Source organism: Sceloporus undulatus, chromosome 11, assembly GCF_019175285.1.
Source record: "Sceloporus undulatus isolate JIND9_A2432 ecotype Alabama chromosome 11, SceUnd_v1.1, whole genome shotgun sequence".
Lineage (NCBI taxonomy): Eukaryota > Metazoa > Chordata > Lepidosauria > Squamata > Phrynosomatidae > Sceloporus > Sceloporus undulatus.
In genome coordinates, this window is record NC_056532.1 from 10,857,662 (window position 1) to 10,877,125 (window position 19,464).

Consider the following 19,464-nt stretch of genomic DNA (forward strand, 5'->3'; position numbering starts at 1 on the left):
TCTGCTTTAAAAAGTGATCCTGTACATTAGAAACAGACCGATTGGAATTTCAATTTAAAGCTGGGTAAACGCAATCTCAAATGCAAATAATAAAAGGAACGACTTAGGGAGCTGAGTATGTTTAGCCTGGAGAAGTTCAGAAGTGATATGATAGCCCTGTTGAAGGGATGTCATATTGAGGATGGAGCAAGCTTGTTTTCTGCTGCTCCAGAGCAATGGATGCAACCTACACAATAAGAGATTCCACCTAAACATTAGGAGGACCTTCCTGTCCATAAGAGCTGTTCGACAGTGGAAGACACTCCCTTTGAGAGTGGTGGGCTCTCCTTCTTTGGAGGTCTTTAAATAGAGGCTGGATGCTTTGATTGAGAGTTCCTGCATGGCAGAATGGGGTTGAACCGGGTGGCCCTTGGGGTCTCTTCCAACTCTATGATTCTATGAAATTTGGACCAACCTATGGTCTAAAGGTACATGGTTCAGCAGCCTTGCTGAAGCTAAGTTGACCTGGATCTACTTAATGGATGGATGGAGTACATACTGGGCGACACAGATTTGTTTAATGCATGTAGGAACTCTGTATGCATCTATCTGTGTTTTATTGGCAACAGGAAGGAGACAAACAGATGGGTCATAGAACAGATCATGGCAGAAATCTCCCTGGAAGCCAAGATGACTAAACTGAGGTTGTCGTAGTTATCCACATCACGTTAAGGCATGAATTGTTGGAAAAGACAATGCTAGGAAAGTTAGAGGGCAATAGAAAGAGAGGGAAATGACCTGCCAAATGGATGGGCTCAACCAGGGAGGTCATGGGCCTAAATCTACAGGGCCTGAGTTAAAGATAAAGGGGTCTTGGAGATATCTCACCCATGGGGTCCCCACACGTCAAGGGCAGTTAACAACAAGCAGGGTGTTGAACTTGTCTTGGCTATAGGATTCAGCACCTTTGGCCGGTCCTTTAACATTTGGGTGAAAACCTGGAGTAGATTGACCATCCCACTTCTCCACCTGAAACAGAAATTGAGCAATGTCTGAGGGATTTAGCTGGGCTTGCAGAGCTATGAAAGCTAAGGTTATTTGCCAACTGTGAGAGTAGATTCACCCGTAGCATCTTTATCCTTCCATTTCATTTCAGGAGTGTAGTGCAGAGATAGTGTCCCTGCAGGTACAAATACATCTTTCCAGTGATACCCCTAGGGTCTTTTCCGTACAGACCCTTTCCTTCAGGTTGATGCGCAGAACAACATAGGACAGCCCATATTTATTTAATGTTATTTATGTATTACATTAATTTATTGCACCCCTCCTCCAAGGAGCCAGTATGGTGCATGCGCAGTCTTGAACAGGCCATGTTGTTGCAAGACAGTGCATGCACCATGCTCTATAAGCAGGGTTTCTAGGCCATTGGTTCCCAAACTTTGGTCCTCCAGGTGTTTTGGACTTCCATTCCCAGAAGGCCCAGCCAGCTTGACCAACAGGCAGGAATTCTGGGAGCTCAAGTCCCAAAACACCAGGAAGACTATAGTTTGGGAATCTTCCTGGTTCCCTCCTCTTCTAGCTTGAGGGTAGGCAAGAACCTCAGTCCAAGGCCATGAGCAAACTAATCTTGCCTAACCATAGGAGCATCAAACAGGACTTCTTCCATGACAAGTTGATAAAAGAAAGGTAGAGCAGCAGATCCCGGGAGCTTTACAGCCAGAAAGTAGCACACAAGCGGCTTTTGGGCATCCCATGATTCCCAAGACGAGAGAGATGCTGGTTATGGTGGTAGTATCTTATACACCTGTATATTTGTCCTCCAGCCAGCACTGGGCACAACTGGTTGGCGTGTAAGCTTCTGGGGTGTTGCATCAACCTTTGCCCATCAACAAAGAGTCAGCTCCCACACTTGCGGCTTTGACTTTTGCGTTTTTCATTATTTGCGGATTTGATTAATATGTTCTGTCTAGGGATCTCTAGGTCTTCCAGTGCAACTCTGCTAGAAGTTGACCATGGAGTTGTGCTGGAGGACCTCAAAGAGAAAGCACTTCTCTAGACATTTGTAGGTCCTCCAGCATGATTCCATGGCCTATTTTTGGCACGTGTTGACCATAGCGTTGTGCTGGAGGACCTAGAGATTCCTAGAGAGGTGGTCTCTTGGGTTTAAAAAGCCGTGTTTTCTTATTTGCAGTTTCACGGCGGACCTGTGCCCCTAACCCCAGTGGATGTGGAGGGACCACTGTATCCGTCATACCTGTTTCTCGGTACCTTATAAGGGTTCGTTGCATCGAGTCCTCCTTTCCACCCTACAGTTTTCAAGCGTCCTTGAGAGCCGTGTGGTGGTGTGGTGGATCTCCCATGCTTTGAAAAGCATCAAAGAGCAGTCTCTGATGCGTTGGAAGTTGAGGGAGGCAATGACAGGCTTCCGCTCCGCTCATCTGCCCAGCGCTACATCTGCCGTGTGTCGGAGCTCCTTGTTCAACAGTGTCTCCCTGATGTACACATTACAGCGTGCCGCTTCTTACTCCACTTTTATCTGTATCGGCAGCATTAAATATTATTATATCATTTACTCTCTCGAGCAAGGAAGATGATGTTTGGCAGCTTGTTCTATGAATTTTTCATAAAGATTAAAAAAAGAGAAAGAGAGAGAGTGAGAGATGTGGCCTAATCTTGTGAGCTTTAAACTCTCAGGCGCGGTAATGGCTTTGATTTAAAGCGTTTTGTCTTAATGATAGTTATATTGAAAATTTCCCGCTGCTTTCAAGCATGCCCGGTTATTATCATAAACACGGAGGGTGCGCACGGCTTCCAAGTTGCGTGCGCCTGCTTATAGCGAGAGGATTTTGGGGGGCAGAATGAGAGAAATTATGTCCTGATTGGTATCACTGGGGTCTTTTGTTCCAGGAGCACTCCAGCATCTGAAGGAAGTCTTCCTAAAGTTCTGCTTTGACCCTTCATCAGTAGTGTGTATGGTTGCATTCGCATTGCTATTGTAAAGTCTGGTCCATGGCCAAGCAATGTTAATAGGATGGAGCAGAATTCATGGCATCTTTGGAGGCATATCTTTCACTGCAGAGGGTTTGCGTGTGCCAAAATCATTCTGTGCTATTGCTGATACACCCAACTGTGCACCGTTTTCCCCCAGAGGTCTTTAAACTAGGCCACAGACGCAAGCAGCTTCTTGATAGAGACCAATTATATACCTCCACCTGGGCAGAAATTCTCCCTCGCGACTCTATGATCCCAGAGACGGGGGTCTACCAGCACATCTGGAGTTTCTTTCCCCGATGGCGAGTGTAGCTGGAGCCAGGAAACCATTGCGGTCCCAGGCTTGTTGGGTCTGTAAGGCGCGCAGGACATTACCAAAGGGGGTTGGAGTTTGCACAAAAGTTGGCAGGGAAATGAATTTTGCAAGAGATAGTTGAACATGGGAGAACTGTCTTCCTTTCTTCCTTTTCTCATTTCTTAATATGCACACTGAGAAGCCAAAGAATGCACCATGCAATGCGTTTTCTACTGACTGGCTTCCAGATTTGCTGTCCGCAAGTTTGGAGCCTTTGTAGTCAACTGTCTCCCCCATGACGGATTACAAGGGTGCTTGTTTTGCAATAGGCACCTTAAGAGATAGAGCATGGTACACATGCTGTGGTAGAATCAAATAAATCAAATGTAGAATCAAATGAGGAAGGAACGGAAAGAAATTATCAGAGATTTTACCCTTTAATGGGAAAGGTAATGGCCTCCCCTGATCCTCCCCAGCAGGGAGACTCTATGGGTTTTGTGGGGTTTGCAACTTTGGGGCCAGGTTTTGCTTGGCAAAATGTGGAGTCGCTTAATCTCGTTCGTGGTATTTGCCTTTTTCTAGAACGTATTTCTTTTTTGTTACTCGTGGGTAGGGGGTTTATGGGGTGCCGGGGTTTCATAGCACTCACCTGTTTCTTCGTCTTGTTTGCTGTGACCGAAATGACTTGATAGGGCTTGCTTTGTGGAAGCAATAGTCCTGGGGTGGTGCGAGTCTCGCTTGCCTGTTTTAGGCCCATGTGGATTTGAGTTCTTGTAGCGGGGATGCAATAAAACGATACACACACGCATCAGTCTTTGGAATATACTATACTAAGACTAGGGAGGGACAGTCTTATCAGGATCCAGGACTTCAGGGAAATCCAGGTAAGATAAAGTGAGGGAGTACTTACCAGTAAAGCTGAAAGCCTTGTGCGTTGCTCCACTTTGTATAAAGTGTGTGCATGGAAAAAGTGCACATGTATTTGTACAAGCTGTGGTTTGGGGAGTCCTTTGCTTAGTAACATAGGGAAAGCCAGCTCAGGTGTTTAATGCAAAGTTAAGACCAGCCGGCTTGGTTCAGCTTTTCTTTCTTTCTTCTCAGTGTATATTACTATTTTATTTTACAGCAGGCCCTTGTTATCCGCTGGGGTTTGGTTCCAGGACAACCCTGGCTACCGAAATCCGTGGATGCTCAAGTCCCATTAAATACAACGCTATAGTGAAACATCCCTTATGTCCCTTATATAAAATGTCATAAAGCAAGCTTTGCCTTTTGCAATTTAAATATTCTTTGAATATCATCAAGCCCTGGATGGTTAAATCCCTGGATAAAGGATCTACGGATACGGAGGGCCAACTGTAATTTGTCGTGGTTTTTTAAAAAGAGCTTTTGACGCATGGTTTGCTTTTGGCATGGAGCCTTTATCCAGGGATTTAATATTTAAATTGTTGAATATTTGAATATTTTCGCACTGTGGATGGTTGAATCCGTGGATTAAACGAATCCGTGGGTAACAAGGGCCGACTGTATTTTAATCAGTGTTTCATTTTTACATTTTATTGTGCCTGAAAATGGGGACGGGGCACTTTGAATGAGTAAAGTGGGGAGTAGCTGGTTTGTTTAAAATGAGAAGAAGAGTCCAGGCTTGAAGCCTCAGCTAACTCACCTACAAGCTAACTTACCTACAAGCTTGAGTAAGAACGTGAAGTCAAAGGCTTTCATGGCCGGCATCCATAGCTGTTTGTGGGTTTTTCTGTGGCCATGTTCTAGAGGAGTTTATTCCTGATGTTTCACCAGCATCTGTGGCTGGCATCTTCAGAGAATGCTGGCATGAAAGTCACCCAGTATATATATACCCCACTCTCTTCCATGCCAGCATTCTCTGAAGATGGCAACCACAGATGCTGCTGAAACGTCAGGAATAAACTCTTCTAGAACATGGCCACAGATCCCGAAAAACCCACAAACAACTATTGAGTAAGAACCCTGGTATGATCAAATGATGCTTGATTCTTTCTTCAATAATTTTGTTGTTGTTGATGTTACTATTCTTTTGTTAATGTTTCCGTTATTTGTTATCTGAGTACGTTTAATATTTGAAAAATAAGAATCCATCCACTATCCACAATGATAGCGTCACTGTATCCCCAGGGATCCCCGATTACGGTTTCTATTCTCCGCCCGGTGACCTACGGGCTCCATTATCGTACGCGGACTATGGTTCCATGGGGCCACGGGTGGCTCAGATGCTGCGTAGCGAGCACCCTGCGTCAGCGAGTAACTCCCCCCTCCACCACCTACCCAGCCCGGATCAGTTTAAAAGCCCAGGTTGGTATGGCATTTCATTCCTTTGGGGCAAGCAAAGAGAGCAAAAAACATTCTGATGATACACAGCATCACATATGTAATGATTCGACGGAAGAGGCTTGCATGCTATGCCACTTCCCAGTTGGCGACTGAACGTCACTCCATCCTTTTACTCAGTGTTGACTTTGCTGTAATCCTTCAGGGCACTGTTTTCTTCCAGGGGCCAGACCGGGTCTGATAAAACGCCATTGGAAACCTAGCATTGCTTCAAAGGGAGAGGTAGCCTGATACGCACGCAGGGCAACCCTATTCCGTTCGATCCTCCGGGATAAAAGTTTGAGATGTTTCCTTAGAATAAAGGGACCAAATACAGTGGGCCCTCTCGGTATCTGTTTTGGTTCCAGAATCCCGCATGGATACCAAAATTGGCAGATGCTCGAGTCCCATTAAACGCAATGGCATCATAAAAGGGTGTCCCTTATATAAAATGGCCAACTCAGTATATATAAAATTTGCAGTTTATATACTGTATATACTCGTGTATAAGTCTAGATTGACCCCCCAAAAAACCTGTGCCAACGTAACCATGGGTCAATGTAAGTACCATAGTTCAAACTTTTATTTTAATAAGGAACCGTTATATGACCCTAAATTTTACCCTCGCCTTATCCATTTCTATTGTATGAATTAAATATTTTGTAAGTCGCCCCGATCTTATTGGAGAGGCGGTATAGAAATAAAATGTTGTTGTTGTTGTTATCCATGAGTAATGTCAAAATGCCTAATTTTAGCCCCCAAACCCTGCCCTCAACTTAGATTAATTTATGTATACATTTATTCATGAGGTATAAATATATATATATATATATATATATATATATATATTGATATAAATGTATAATTATAAAAATAAATATATAATTAATTTGTAAATATAAACATATAATTATATAAATTATATAAATGTATAAGAATAAATTTTATTATAGATATATAATAGTTATATAAAGTCTCAGCTATATATCATAAATGATATAGTAATAACTATCTAGTTTATATCTCCCCTCCCTCTATAACTCTATATGTAGATAATGTATCACTAATATAATATCCTACCTATCTATTGTCGCTAATACCTCTCTCCCTACTATCTTCTCTAACGTTCAATCTCTATAAGACTTTAAGAAATCGCTATAATCCAGCATATCCATACATATTTATAATACTGTAGAAATATATATATAATAATTTTAAATATATATATGTTTTATATATATTAAATATATTTATACATTCATACATGAGGTCGACTTATAGTCAAGTATATACAGTATATTTTTTAATATTTTCAAACCGTGGATAGTTGAATCTGTGGATAAAGGATCCAACTGTAATTTGTCTTGATTTTTTAAAAGAGCTTTTAATGCAAAAAAACAATGTTCAACTGCATGCAAAAGGTGTTCCTCCGACTGATATTATTGTGTAGGCGTTTGACTAGAGTCGCAATTCCCAAACTTTGGTCTGCTGGGTCTTGGTCCGCTGGGTCTTCGACTCCGAGGAGCTCTTGAACGTCGACTCCCAGAAATCTTGGATTTTGATTCCCAAAATCTGGTTAGCAGTCAGGAATTCTTGGAGCTGAAGTCCAAAACATTTGGCGGACCAACGTTTGGGAACCACTGAACAAGAAGGACATGAAGGTAGGAAAATTATTTGCTTTGAACATGCCTAAAGGATCTTTATTAGGCCCCAATAATGGACGTGAAACTGGGAATATATATATATTGGATAGTACTTGTCTTTTTCTGAGGATCTTTGGCTTTAAAGCTCCTTAGGCGGTTGCTTTTGAAATGTGGTGAGACCTTTCTTCCTGATGTAACCCAGAAGACTTCTCTGGTCCTCCAGCTTTCCATACTCCATCCATCACTTGCAAGGAGATCCAAATAAATTTGCTTCCCATTCCAAGCAACAACAGCTTATCTTTTTGTCCAGTACAGGGACTGGGTTTATTTCTAACTGTGGTTTAACACCAAAGGACCCTAGGGTCTGAAACCATGGTTTGAATTGGCCTGCTTAGATTCACCATAGTTTAAACTATTCTAAGGTCAGGAAAAACCTAGCTGAAAACTAAAATGGTTGCACCTCCCTTCTTCCTGAGTCTTTTAGAAGGAAGAGTACACAAACCCATCATTCAGAAATGTCATGCTAAACTATAATTAAATGCTACAGTTTTACTCCAGCCTTTGCATTGAACCTAGATTTGGACATTCATTCCTGACCAGGTTCCATACATATATTTATGATGTAGGGCCCTTTCTTGCATGTTTTAAAGGATCTTTACTGAAGGTTAGAGGATAGGCAGAGGCAAAGGACTACAGAAACACCCTGCAAAACTGACAGATATGGTTGTCTTCATCCCCAGACTGGTCTGGGAAAGCAGGTAGGAGGACTGGGATGAGAAAGCAGCATGCACCAGCCTTACTAGGCTGAGCAGGGACTCCTTCCACTTTCAAACCAAACAGTTCCATGGAGAAACATCACCCTCCATTGATGTGCATGCAAAGGGCGCATTGCACTTTTAAAACATTTGCCAACTACAAATACATTTTGCACAAGAACACTGCATGGAGAGCAAGTCATCTTCTCTGACTCTCCAAAAACAATCCTACTGGCTAGTTGGCCAACACATCTATACAAAATCTACTACATAGTGTCAGAATCCATGTGTAAATTTGCTCAAATGTTTCTGTCCTGAAGGAGGAAGCCGTGGCTTCCCTCGTCTCCTGCCTTCCTTCCTTGAATCCACGTCTGTCTAAATGCACCGTATGCTAAGGGACGTGTCATAATGAATCATGGCTAGGAGTTTCTCCCCGGTTTATCAACAGAGAGTTTATCTTTTCGGCAGTGACCTTTCTTGTCCAACGCTGGATTAATTTTCGTGCAGGCTTTGGCTTAACATGTCCGAACCAACTGCCTGATAAACCACCCTTCAGCTTGACCAGCAATAATGTGATACAAGAAGTAGTTCTGTGAATGCAAGGGGGAACCCATGGTTGGCATTTTTATGCATGCACCAAAAATAGGGGCCTGGGAGACGGGAGATCATTGCCAAAACGGGTAGCTTAAGACAAGATCATCTGCTGTATATGCTAATGTATACGTCTAGGGAATTTAATCTACAAATTGACCCCAAAAACCCGAGTCTACTTATCCATGGGTCAATGCAAGTACTGTACTTTAACTCTTAGTGAAAGCCAAGAACATAATTTGTCTTGGAAGTGCTGACCCCTCTCTCTACTTTCTCATCCATCCAGCCTTTAAGGTGAGCAAAAATAGTTACGCCTGCTGGGATTTTGTAAGTTCTTTGACATTGTTTTCATGCTTTAGAAGCTTTGTTACATGCCCCTATTATTATAACGTATCATATTATCCATGGGTCATATCAAAATGCATAACTGGGACCCCAAAACCTGCCCTCGACTTATACATGCATCCGACTTATAGTCGAACATATACAGTAACTGCATGCCTTCTTAGTGAGCAGGTAGAAAAAATTACAGCCAAAATGTCAGGAGTTGCATAAGCGGATTGTTTGGCCACACAATGTTGGGAAGTAGCTGTGATGGGATATGTAGTAGAAATCGTATTGCTAAGCCATGGTGATCTCTGACACAGCGGCTCAGATAATACTGAAAGGGAGGAAAGCATGAGCCAAGCTTGTTAAAGGTTGTTTTTTGGGAAAGAAGAGAGAGAATAATAAAGAAAGGGGGCAATGTGGGAAAGAGAGGAAATATGTGTTTATTAACTGTAATGGATTAGACTTAAGCCTGCCTAAACTTTAAAACGGTGTGTAGTTTTATTAGGCAATTTTAACGCTTGCTGGTCAGTTTTAGCAACAAACGCCACTGGACTGGATCTATAGTTTCTGAATAAAGGTTTTCTGAGTCTGGATTTCTGAACTAGGGATCCTTCTGTGTTTGACACAAAAGCTCTCCAGTACAGTTAGAAGCATTGGAGACGTCCTTTTTAAAAACCAAGGTTGAAATTTAGGCCAGAGGGTTATTGACACAGCTCTATTTTGAACACATGCCCTTCAAAATGCAGCTTTCCTTCCAACCTTAACTATGTTTGAACTGGAAGGAATGTGACAAAAGAGCAGCGTGTGAATTGCATCCGAAATATGAGGAGTTGCATAGGCAACTTGCTTGGCCACAAAATGTTGGGAAGTAGGTGTGATGTATTAAGATTGCTGACAGTTTGGGGGTCCCACTTTAATTCTCAAATGGATCCGAATTTGCTTTTTGAAGCTCAGCCCCGACGTCGACAATGTCTCCGACTCTTTCTTTGGAAACCTTCCCATTAAAGCCAGTGGGACTCCTCGGGTGCAAGTGACTCAACCAGGTTTGACAACTTTAGTGGCGGAGGTGTTGGCACTCAGCTTGCCTTTGGAGTTGGGTCTTTTTTGCCGTGTTTGTACCCCAGCATTTTAACTCTCGTAGTTGGTTAATTAAAAGATGCAGATTGGAATTTATAGGTGATAAAGAAATCTGGGGTGGAGAATGCGGCGAGCTTATAATATACATCCCAAAATAATTATGTCCCTAATGAGGTTTGGAAATTGTACCCAGCTTGATGGCATTGCGGGAAGCTACAGGAGGTCCGGCCTGCGGCAGAAGAAGGGACTGTTGAATGCAAATGATAACAGATCCAGAGAGGGAATTTAAATTCTATGCTGTGTTCTCGGACATGGCTTTGGGTCCCCTGCCTGAAAAACAAATGGATATATAGATGCTACGTTGAATGGCATAATGCTGCATATGCTACACTGATGTCAGATGTTTGAGTAGTGTCTCTTATTAGCGGGGTCCAACTTGGAAAAAACATGTAGTCTGTGGGCCAGAGGTTGTGGTTGTGATGACCATGAATGGAGGATAGAAGTCTAGTGTCAGTCCTGCTTTCTAATGTCCCCTCTGTCTTCTATTCTTTTCCAAAGCTCCTCTCCATCCATGTGTTTGTGTGCCTCCAAGTCACCTGTTGACTTCTGGCAGCCCCTTAAATTTCATAGGGTTTCTAAGGAAGGGTCCATGGAGGGTCCTGGGACCAAACCCCAGGAGATACCAAGGCTAAGAAGATACTAAGGGCAAGGCATACTCAGAGGTGAATTTTGGCAGTGCCAAAATGGGGTGGTCCCAGGACCCAAAATCCATGGATGCCCAAGTCCCATGAAATACAACAACATAGTAAAACGGAGTCCCTTATATAAAATGGCAAAATCAAGGTTTGCTTTTGGGAATTTACATGCAGGGCGGTTCAAAAAGAAGCGAAGGTGTTCTTACTCAGTTTTGCACCATTCTTTTTGAATCGCTCTGTATTTTAAAAAAATATTTGCAAGCCAGGGATTGAAAAATCTGTGGCTATGGAGGGCCAACTGTATATATATAGATCAATGTAGATACAAATATAGATAATAAATCTACAATTGTTGGGATGCAACGATTGGCAACCATTCACAACGGAGTGCTTCACAGACCCAAGTTGGCTTCTGGGAACTCTGAATACAGCTTCCCCTATATATATGAGACTGTATCAAAATAAAACCTTTTCCCGTCAGTCCCTCCTCCCTGGTTTTACAGTTGGCCCTCCTTATCCACGGATTTTTTATCCACGGATTTAAGTATCCACGGCTTGAAAATATTTTTAAAATATATTAATTCCAATTACTCAAATGTTATTTTGCCATTTGATTTAAGGGACACCATTTTGCTATGCCTCTGAATTTAACAGGACTTGAGCATGCATGGGTTTTGGTATCCACGACGGGGCCTGGAACCAAACCCCAGAGGATACCAAGAGCCCAAAGTATCTTAAAACAAATCGTTGTGTCTTAAAATAAATCTCTGGTTTGTTTTACAATACAGTAACCCAGCAGAACAACATTAGTCTTCAGAGACCCCACTTTGTGCATTATGCTCTTCTTTTCTATAGCTTGGGTGCGTCGCTTTCACTAGTGTGCCCTTCCCCTTCCTTCCCGGTTTGGTTTTTCGTTTTAAATCAGGGATAAGGTGCTGTTGCTGATTCACGTTCATCTTATTCTCTCTATTAAGGCATCGGGGGGGGGGTGAGACGGCGAAGTGAAGTGCATGATTGCGAGCCCGTGCCATTATTTTTAGCTCCCAAATGAAGGCGAACCCGCTGGACCTCTGCGTGTAATCTGGGTTAATGGGCAGGGAAAGTGGCATTCAAGATGCTGGCGTTCATTCCTGCGGTGGCCCAGTTCTCTTTCCCAAAAGGAGGACGGGGAGGGAAACTGATTTCTACTACTCTATTAGTTTCCCACCGGAGACTCATTTGGGAGCCGCACGCTGGCTTTGACAGGGAGGTTAGATCCACTGTCCAATAAAACCGAGAGATTACGGCCGCGTTAACCATTGCGCTCCCTTCCTCCCGTCGCAGTCATCAACCTCCGTGACCCCAATTTTCAAAGAGCCCAAAATAGTAATCCATCACTTTTTGTGGGTGCCTTTTATTATTTTTACTTGTTTCAAAAAATATTGCGGTGTCGGGTACTTCATAAAACTTGGTGGCTTTGTCAAGGTTTCCTGGTGTCGAGATCATCTGATGGTGTGTGTTAAGGATGCTAGTGGCTTGCGGTCGGTGCAAGGGGCTACTCCTTAACATTTTGCAGTAATGCTAGGACCAAGCAAAGATTTTCAGTTCACTGGATGGGAAGATGCACATGCGTCATGCAATGGCTTTCTATAGAAAACCTTTCCCCTCTCCCAGAGAGCTGCTTCACATCAGGCAGCAAAATGTCTTGTGCATTCATAGAATCATAGAGTTGGAAGAGACCCCAAGGGCCATCCAGTCCAACCCCATTCTGCCATGAAGGATCTCTCAATCCAAGCATCCCTGACAGATGGCCATCCAGCCTCTGTTTAAAGACCTCCAATAGAGGAGACTCCACCACACTCAGAGGGAAAGTCTTCCGCTGTCAAACAGCTCTTACTGTCAGGAATATCTTTTTCTGTAGCTTGCATCCATTGCTCTGTTTCCTAGTCTCTGGAGCAGCTTGCTCCACCTCACTATGACACCCCTTCAAATACTTAAACAGGGCTATCATATCTTGTTTTGGGGACAACACAAGTCCAGGTACCCCAGAAAAGCTACAGGAGGCAACAGAACATGGGAGAATCCCTGGCTCACTAGCAAAGATGACATAGTAGCAGGGTCAGGCCAGTCCAAGTTAAAATGCAGTTGAGCAAGCAATCCAGACAACACTGCAAGAGGGAGATCCGAAAGTGTAGTCTTCAAATGCAACAAGGTCTGAGATTATCAGGCAACAGAGTCAGGATCGATTGTGAGCAACAGGTTCCCTAAGGGAGGTGTTGGAATTTGTAGTCTGTTTTCGGCACACAGCTGTTCCGATTAATGAGCATTGAGTTTTTAAACGCTCCCACGTGGGTAGACTCACCTTTTCTTTCCTTCATTCTGCTACGGTAGGTGCTGTTAGCTCTGTGTTGTGCTCTTCAGACACTGCCATGGCTTCTTGGCCCTCTGTCTCGCTCTCTTTCTCGTCTGGCCATCTTGCCCCTCCGTCTCACTATCTCAGTCTGAGTCCTGGGGATGGTGCGCAACACCATTTCGGTCAATCTTTCTCTTTCCATGTCCATTGCTCTTTCTCTGTGTGTCTCCCGGTATTTGGAATAGCATCCTAAGAGAAACAGAGAACATAACCATCTGTTATTGGGACATAGTTGTGAGTCTTACAGAACAAACTGGCATTGACATTTATAGCTAGCATCCAGTTGATGGCACACACAGGCATAAATCACTGTACGTCTTTGGATCAAACTTTTGGACTATTGCACAATGGTGGGGTTTACTTTTCAGTCATGGAAGGGATGTTCTGCATGTGGCACTGTTGCACATTGATATGCATTGCATCAATGTGCATGTAATTGTGCATCATCACAATTCACTGCGTTGGCATCGCGCAACTACCATGTAACTCAATGAGTGTAAATTGCAATCTGACTATTATCAGAATATCAGAATGAGGCCCCTGTGGGTCAAAGCAAAGGAAAGCGCAATTAGAAATCTGTAAATATAGCAATATAACATGATCTAACATTTCCTTGAACTTGAGATACATTTTCACTGATAGTCGGCTTTCCTCTCTGTCTCTCTCATCTTGCAAAAGAGCAAAGACTTTGTGCCAAATTACCATTTCCAAGAAGGAAAGATTCTCACCTCTCTTCTGACCAAGTCCCAATAAAAAGTACCAGGTGAATATCAAGTGACACAAAACTTAATTGGAGAAGCAGTTGCGTTAGTGCTAGCAAGTACGAATTTCCCTTTTAAGAACATAGAAATTGGACTTGCTATCTTTAAACCCCATGGCGAGAGGACTACTTTCGGAAACAGTGCAGGACTCACTCCCTAGATGCTGAGAAAGCCCCTAGTATCCAGAGCTGGAGCAATGCAAATCCTTCCTATATTTCAGTGGTCCCCAAATTTTGATGCTCCAAATGCTTTGGACTCTAGCACCAGAAGTCTTGATTGTTGGCTTCTGGGAGCTGAAGTCCAAAACACCTGGAGGACCAAAGTTTGGGAAACTATTGGGTGATCTTACGTCTGGTAAGAGGAACAAGGCAAATGCAGAAGGAACCATTTTGTATCTCGTTGCTTGACCTTCCACCAAACTTGGGAGCTGCTCTTCGGTGATTTAAAGGCCTTTTTGCTTTTGAGGTCTGAGACACTCTCTTCCTTCCTTCTCTCCTTTCTGAATCTTATTTCCAGTTTTTCTCTGGACAAACATCCTCATCACCACCAAAAAAGCAACTCTTGACCTTGCTCTCTTAAATTCTTGTGTTCCCTCTTGTGCTTCAAATTGAGCTTTTAAATACAGTGAAACCTTCCTTCCTTCCTTCCTTCCTTCCTTCCTTCCTCTCATTTTTGTAGACTGATTTAAGAGATTTCTTTCTTAAATACATAACAGATGGCAGCTCTCTTGGGGTTATTCCACATCTAACGTTCAATCTTGGTGAGGTCTTGGAGCAGTGGTCCCCAAATGGTGCTCTATAAAGGATTTTGGACTCCAGCTCCCAGAATCCCAGACTATTGTGCAACATGCTGGGAGCTGAAGTCCAAAAACTCTTGAAGGGCACAGTTTGGGGACCACTGCCTTGGAGGGTTAGAGTACTTTGTCTTGCAGTGAGGCCCATATTCTGACTGAAGGCCGGTTTTCCACAAGATGTTGGGTCTTGGTGACATTTATGAGAGCTGCCGTTGTCTTGAATTCATGGCTTCTAGTACAAAGGGCCAGCTTTCCGAGGGCTTCTTTCAAAATGTTTGCTTATATGCTGTTTTGTAGGTCATGAACAAAAAGGAGGTGAGAGCATCTCATGCTCTTGCAGTGGCTCATTTGCAATTTAATGTCATATTGATGTGCTTTTTTGCATATTCAACAACTTGTGTTCAGACTTTGTAACCATACAGCAAATGTACGAACAGTAGTGTGTGCGCTTAATAGCTGTGTACAAACAGTAGCCTGAGTTTCATAGCCATGAAAGGAAAACTGGTTTGTGAAATTTCCAAGCGTATTGCCCTTGGTTTCATCAGAGGCATCATAGACCAGTAATAACCAAACTTTGGTTTCCAGGTGTTTTTCACTTCAGTTCCCAGAATTCCTGACGGTTGACCAAGCTAGCAGGGGCTTATGGGAGTTGAAGTCCAAAAGAGCCAGAGGACCAAAGTTTGGGAACCACTGGGATAGGCAGTTATGCCTTTATTGAGTCTTCCTCTCTCCATAGAGTTTGCATTGGCATTGCATCGAAGTAGTTTTATATTGGTAAGTGATTCATTTTTATCCCTTGGATACCCAGGGATATTGTGTAGTGTTTCTCACATCTGTGGCCCTGATCCTGAGCTGTACTATACTGAGTCAAGTAAAAAGGTGCCAAGCTTTGCCCCAGTTTTAAAGCAGCCTGAGGGTTCTCTCTTTTAAAAAGAAGAAAGGTAAGGTGCCAAAGGTAAGGCAACATTGGACTTCTTGGGCCTGGCACACATATTGGCAATTGTGCAATGGTGTCAGTGTGGCATTGCCTCTTCTGTTCCATGCCGTCCCATAAAAATAACACAATCCCCGGCCCATCATTGCCTCTTAAAGCCTTGTGCCTCTTTGCCAACCATGCTTAAAGAGCGTGAATCTAATCCGCACTGCTGAAATAGAGCAGTTTGGCACCACTTCGACTGCCACGGCTCAGTGCTCTGAAGTCATAGAATTTGCATTTTCCTTGAATATCTCACAAAATGACAAATCCCAAAATTCCACTTTGTTGAGCTATGGCAGCAAAAGCGGGGCATTGATTCTTCAGATTAGACCCAGAACCTCCTCATTGCAGCCATTTTGAGCCGCACACCAAATCCGGACAACCGCCTGTCGCTCGCACACAAGCCACCCCCAGATGGTGAGTATTTCCATCTGGCGTGTGTGTTCGTATGAGTGTGTTGTTCTCCCTACCGAAACCCACACATCTCTCCACCTCGGTTATGGAGGTTTTTTTTGTTGTTGCTGGTGAGCTGTCAGCCAAGGCCTATCTCCACTTTACTGAGCTGGAAAAGAAAAGTCTGCCCTAGCAAGTTAATCAAGGGCCTCCGAATCGCTCAGCTGGATGTTTTTCTCCATGAGTGAGAACGCCAAATGTTAGCGTGACATTTAATCTTTAATATTTTTTAAAAGCGCTTTGTTTTCCCGGCGCCGTCTCGCACAATGGAGTTCCTTGCCTTGGTCCTCCCCTCCGCCTCACGCTGGAAGTACCCTGCCAGAGAGAAAACGCTGCTGCTTGCTATTTGAGTCTCCCCACTCTTGTCCTTAAATCATGGTTCTCCCTGAAAGAAGCCACAGTTGTCGGTTTTTACCAGGTTGATATTTAAATGGTTAGCTGTAGATGCGATGCATGAGTGACGAACTTGCCCTAAATTAGTTTTGTTAATATGAAGTTGAAGGCTTTCACAGCCGGAATCCATAGTTTTTTGGGGGGGTTTCGGTCTATGTGGCCATGTTCTAGAAGAGTTTATTCCTGACGTTTCGTCGGCATCTGGGGCTGGCATCCTCGGAGAAAGATGCTCTGAAGATGCCAGCCACAGATGCCGGCGAAACGTTAGGAATAAACTCTTCTAGAACATGGCCACATAGACCGAAAAACCCACAAAAAACTATAGCTTTGGTAATGCTGTTTATTCCATGTTGGCTTCCCATCTCCATCTTTGTAGTGGTTGCATGTTTGAGGTCGACCCTTCATTTTAGGACTTTCCAAAGTTGTGTTGCTCAAGGTGTACCAGTTGCCTGTATGTAATACAGTATGTCAATTGCTTCTGTTTTTGTTGGCTTATAGTCTGAGTAGCCAACAGCGAAGGAAAGACCCCAGTTTAACCTATGGGTCTTTGGAGGAAGCCCTTGGCTTTCCAGGTTTGGGTTTTTCCTTGACCTCGTAATGACTCAAAGTCAGTGGTTCCCAAACTTTGGTTCTCTGGGTGTTTTGGACTTCAGCTCCCCGAATTCTTGACTGCCGCCCAAGCTGGCTATGGCTTCTTGGAGTTGGAGTCCAAAACAAATGGAGGACCAAAGGTTGGGAACCACTGCTCTAAGTAGACAAACAGTTGCGTCGGAGTGCAGAAGTGAGCCTTGCAAGCTGCAGACAGAAAACAAATCTGAAATGCCACAGGTATATACACTTGTATATGTACATTTGCAGCTTTGACTTTTGCTGATTTGGTTATTGACGGATTTTATTAATACGTTCTCTCTAGCAATCTCTAGGTCCTCCAGTGCAACTCTGTGATCAACTTTAACCAAAAGTCGCACTGAAGGACCTAGAGATTCCTAAAGATAACACTCTACTAGGCCTTTGTAGCTCCTCCAGCGCAATTCTATGGTCAATGTCTGGCAAATGTTGACCACAGAGTTGCCCTGGAGGACCTAGAGATTCCTAGAGAGGCTATTTTGCAAGTGGGATGAAAAGAACCCAAAGCTATGGAAAGGCTAGCCATCACTCTGCAACGTTCCCATTGCCTTTTCGCCTTGGCAGAGGTGGAAACTGGGCAGTGTTGTTTTCTTATCATGGAGGATTGGATTTCTGTGTTCTCAATATTTCTTCTTATACATATATAAGTTGTTGGGTTTTTGTAATGAACAAATACTTTACCACTCATTTTACAAACCAAACATCTCCAGGCAGTGCAGGTAGCCTGGCGACGGCAAAGCTCATTTCGGAAAAGCCATGTCAGGAGGCAAGTTTCTGGGTTTGTGTTATAGTTGGAGTTACTTCAGAGTATCTTGTTATCAGACATTAAGCATCCGACATTGAAAGGTCAAGAATGTTCCAGTTTGGATATGGATGCAAGGGGAAGGGAGCTCTTACAAAGTATAAAGCAGGCAGTTTTCTCTATCTTTGTAGAAAACACCTTCCTCCGCTAAGAAGGATGCTAACTTCACTACTACTAAACAGTCCCAAAAAGGAGCCAACTCTTTCCATCGGTCGCAACCGGATTCTTTATTGCTAGCTGAAATATCTATATCACATATCACGCTCTGGAAATAAATAAGTTTCACATCAGGACAGTATATCCATTTACAGGATTAGTTCTGCTTTTGTAGCTGTTCATTTTGTCATGTATTAGGACCAGAATTAGACTTTGAGAAAGAGAGACAAGCACTCATAATTTTAAATCAAGAGGGAAAGGCTAAAGCGACAAAACCATCTCTTGTACCTAAAAGAAACCCAAACGTTCCATTGCATATCATTTATTTGTTTTATTTGTTTTAATTTAAAGAGATTAAAAAAAAAACAACATTTCAAACCTCCAAACCTTCACTTCTCTTTAGCGTTTAAAAGAGGGTGGGGATAGGTTGTATATTTAATTCTTTTCCTCTGAAAATTTCCACCAAAGACTAGCTATCGATTTGCTTTCTTTGCTGTCAACACTTAATATCAATATTAACACAATGTGTAGTCTAAAACTAGTTCCTTTGTAGTTTGCATGGGATGTGAATGCTGTCTCGACGTGCCCAGATCTTAGAGAAACTCGTTTTACTACTGCATGAGCATCAAAATCAGATGTTGGAAAATACATATATATCTATATATTTTTGTGTGTGTGTGATAATTTGGTGAAACTGAGCACCCCACAGTCTCTGGTTGCAGTAGTGTGTTGAATGGTTATTTTATCTTTTTATTTCCTTCTCTCTTTATACATCTATTTGGAGCGCCAAGCTTCTTAGTAGTATGGGCTGACTATTATCGAGTACTTGCTCTCCTTTCGCATGGCCTTGGTTAAATGTTAGAAAGTTGGACCTAGGCTGTTTTTATTTTCTGTTTCTTTGTTCCTTTCCTTTCCTTTCTTTTTAAAAATTAGTGTTTTGCTTTGTAATAACTGTGCATGCTCAGCTTCTGGCCTCATACTCAGCTTTATTCTCTGCACACCAGTCTTGAATAGCTACAGTGCTCAACCGAATTTTGGCGCGCCCGCTTCCCCGGCAGGCTCCAACCCAGCCCGGCCCGGAGGGTTTCCGGGGGCAAACAGCCCAGGGCCCGTTGCAGACCTCTACGGTACAGCCAGCCAAGACTCCGGTGTCGGTAACTACATAAGTGCTGCCAGCCCCCAGCCTGGCTCCAGCTTCGGACACGGAATCGCTGTAAGTAGGCCGCTTCGTTTTCTCATTTTTCTTTCCTGACACATCGTGGGCTTTGACTACGTGGTTTTGATTAATATCTTCTCTTTTGGAATCTCTTAAGTCCTCCGGAGCAATTCCGCAACACGTTGACCATAGAGTTGTGCTGGAGAACCTACACGTTCCTAGAGGAAACACATCTCTAGGCATTTGTAGGTCCTTT

At 43.2% G+C, this 19,464-nt stretch overlaps 1 protein-coding gene across 12 annotated transcripts in view; it reads left to right on the forward strand.

Annotated features, from left to right (window-relative positions):
• Positions 1–19,357, forward strand: part of LOC121917114 (RNA-binding protein Musashi homolog 2-like) — a 911,933-nt gene extending 892,576 nt beyond the window's left edge. Inside the window, exons 8-9 of one of the 12 annotated variants that reach the window (XM_042442806.1) lie at positions 5,417–5,593; positions 19,111–19,357. In XM_042442806.1, coding sequence (XP_042298740.1) covers positions 5,417–5,593; positions 19,111–19,304 — 371 coding nt within the window. In that variant the 3' untranslated portion in view covers positions 19,305–19,357. Of the gene's footprint in view, positions 1–5,416; positions 5,594–19,056 lie in introns of all 12 variants that reach the window. The other 11 variants (XM_042442803.1, XM_042442804.1, XM_042442807.1 and 8 more) reach the window with 11 other exon arrangements.
• The last annotated feature ends 107 nt before the right edge of the window (positions 19,358–19,464 follow it).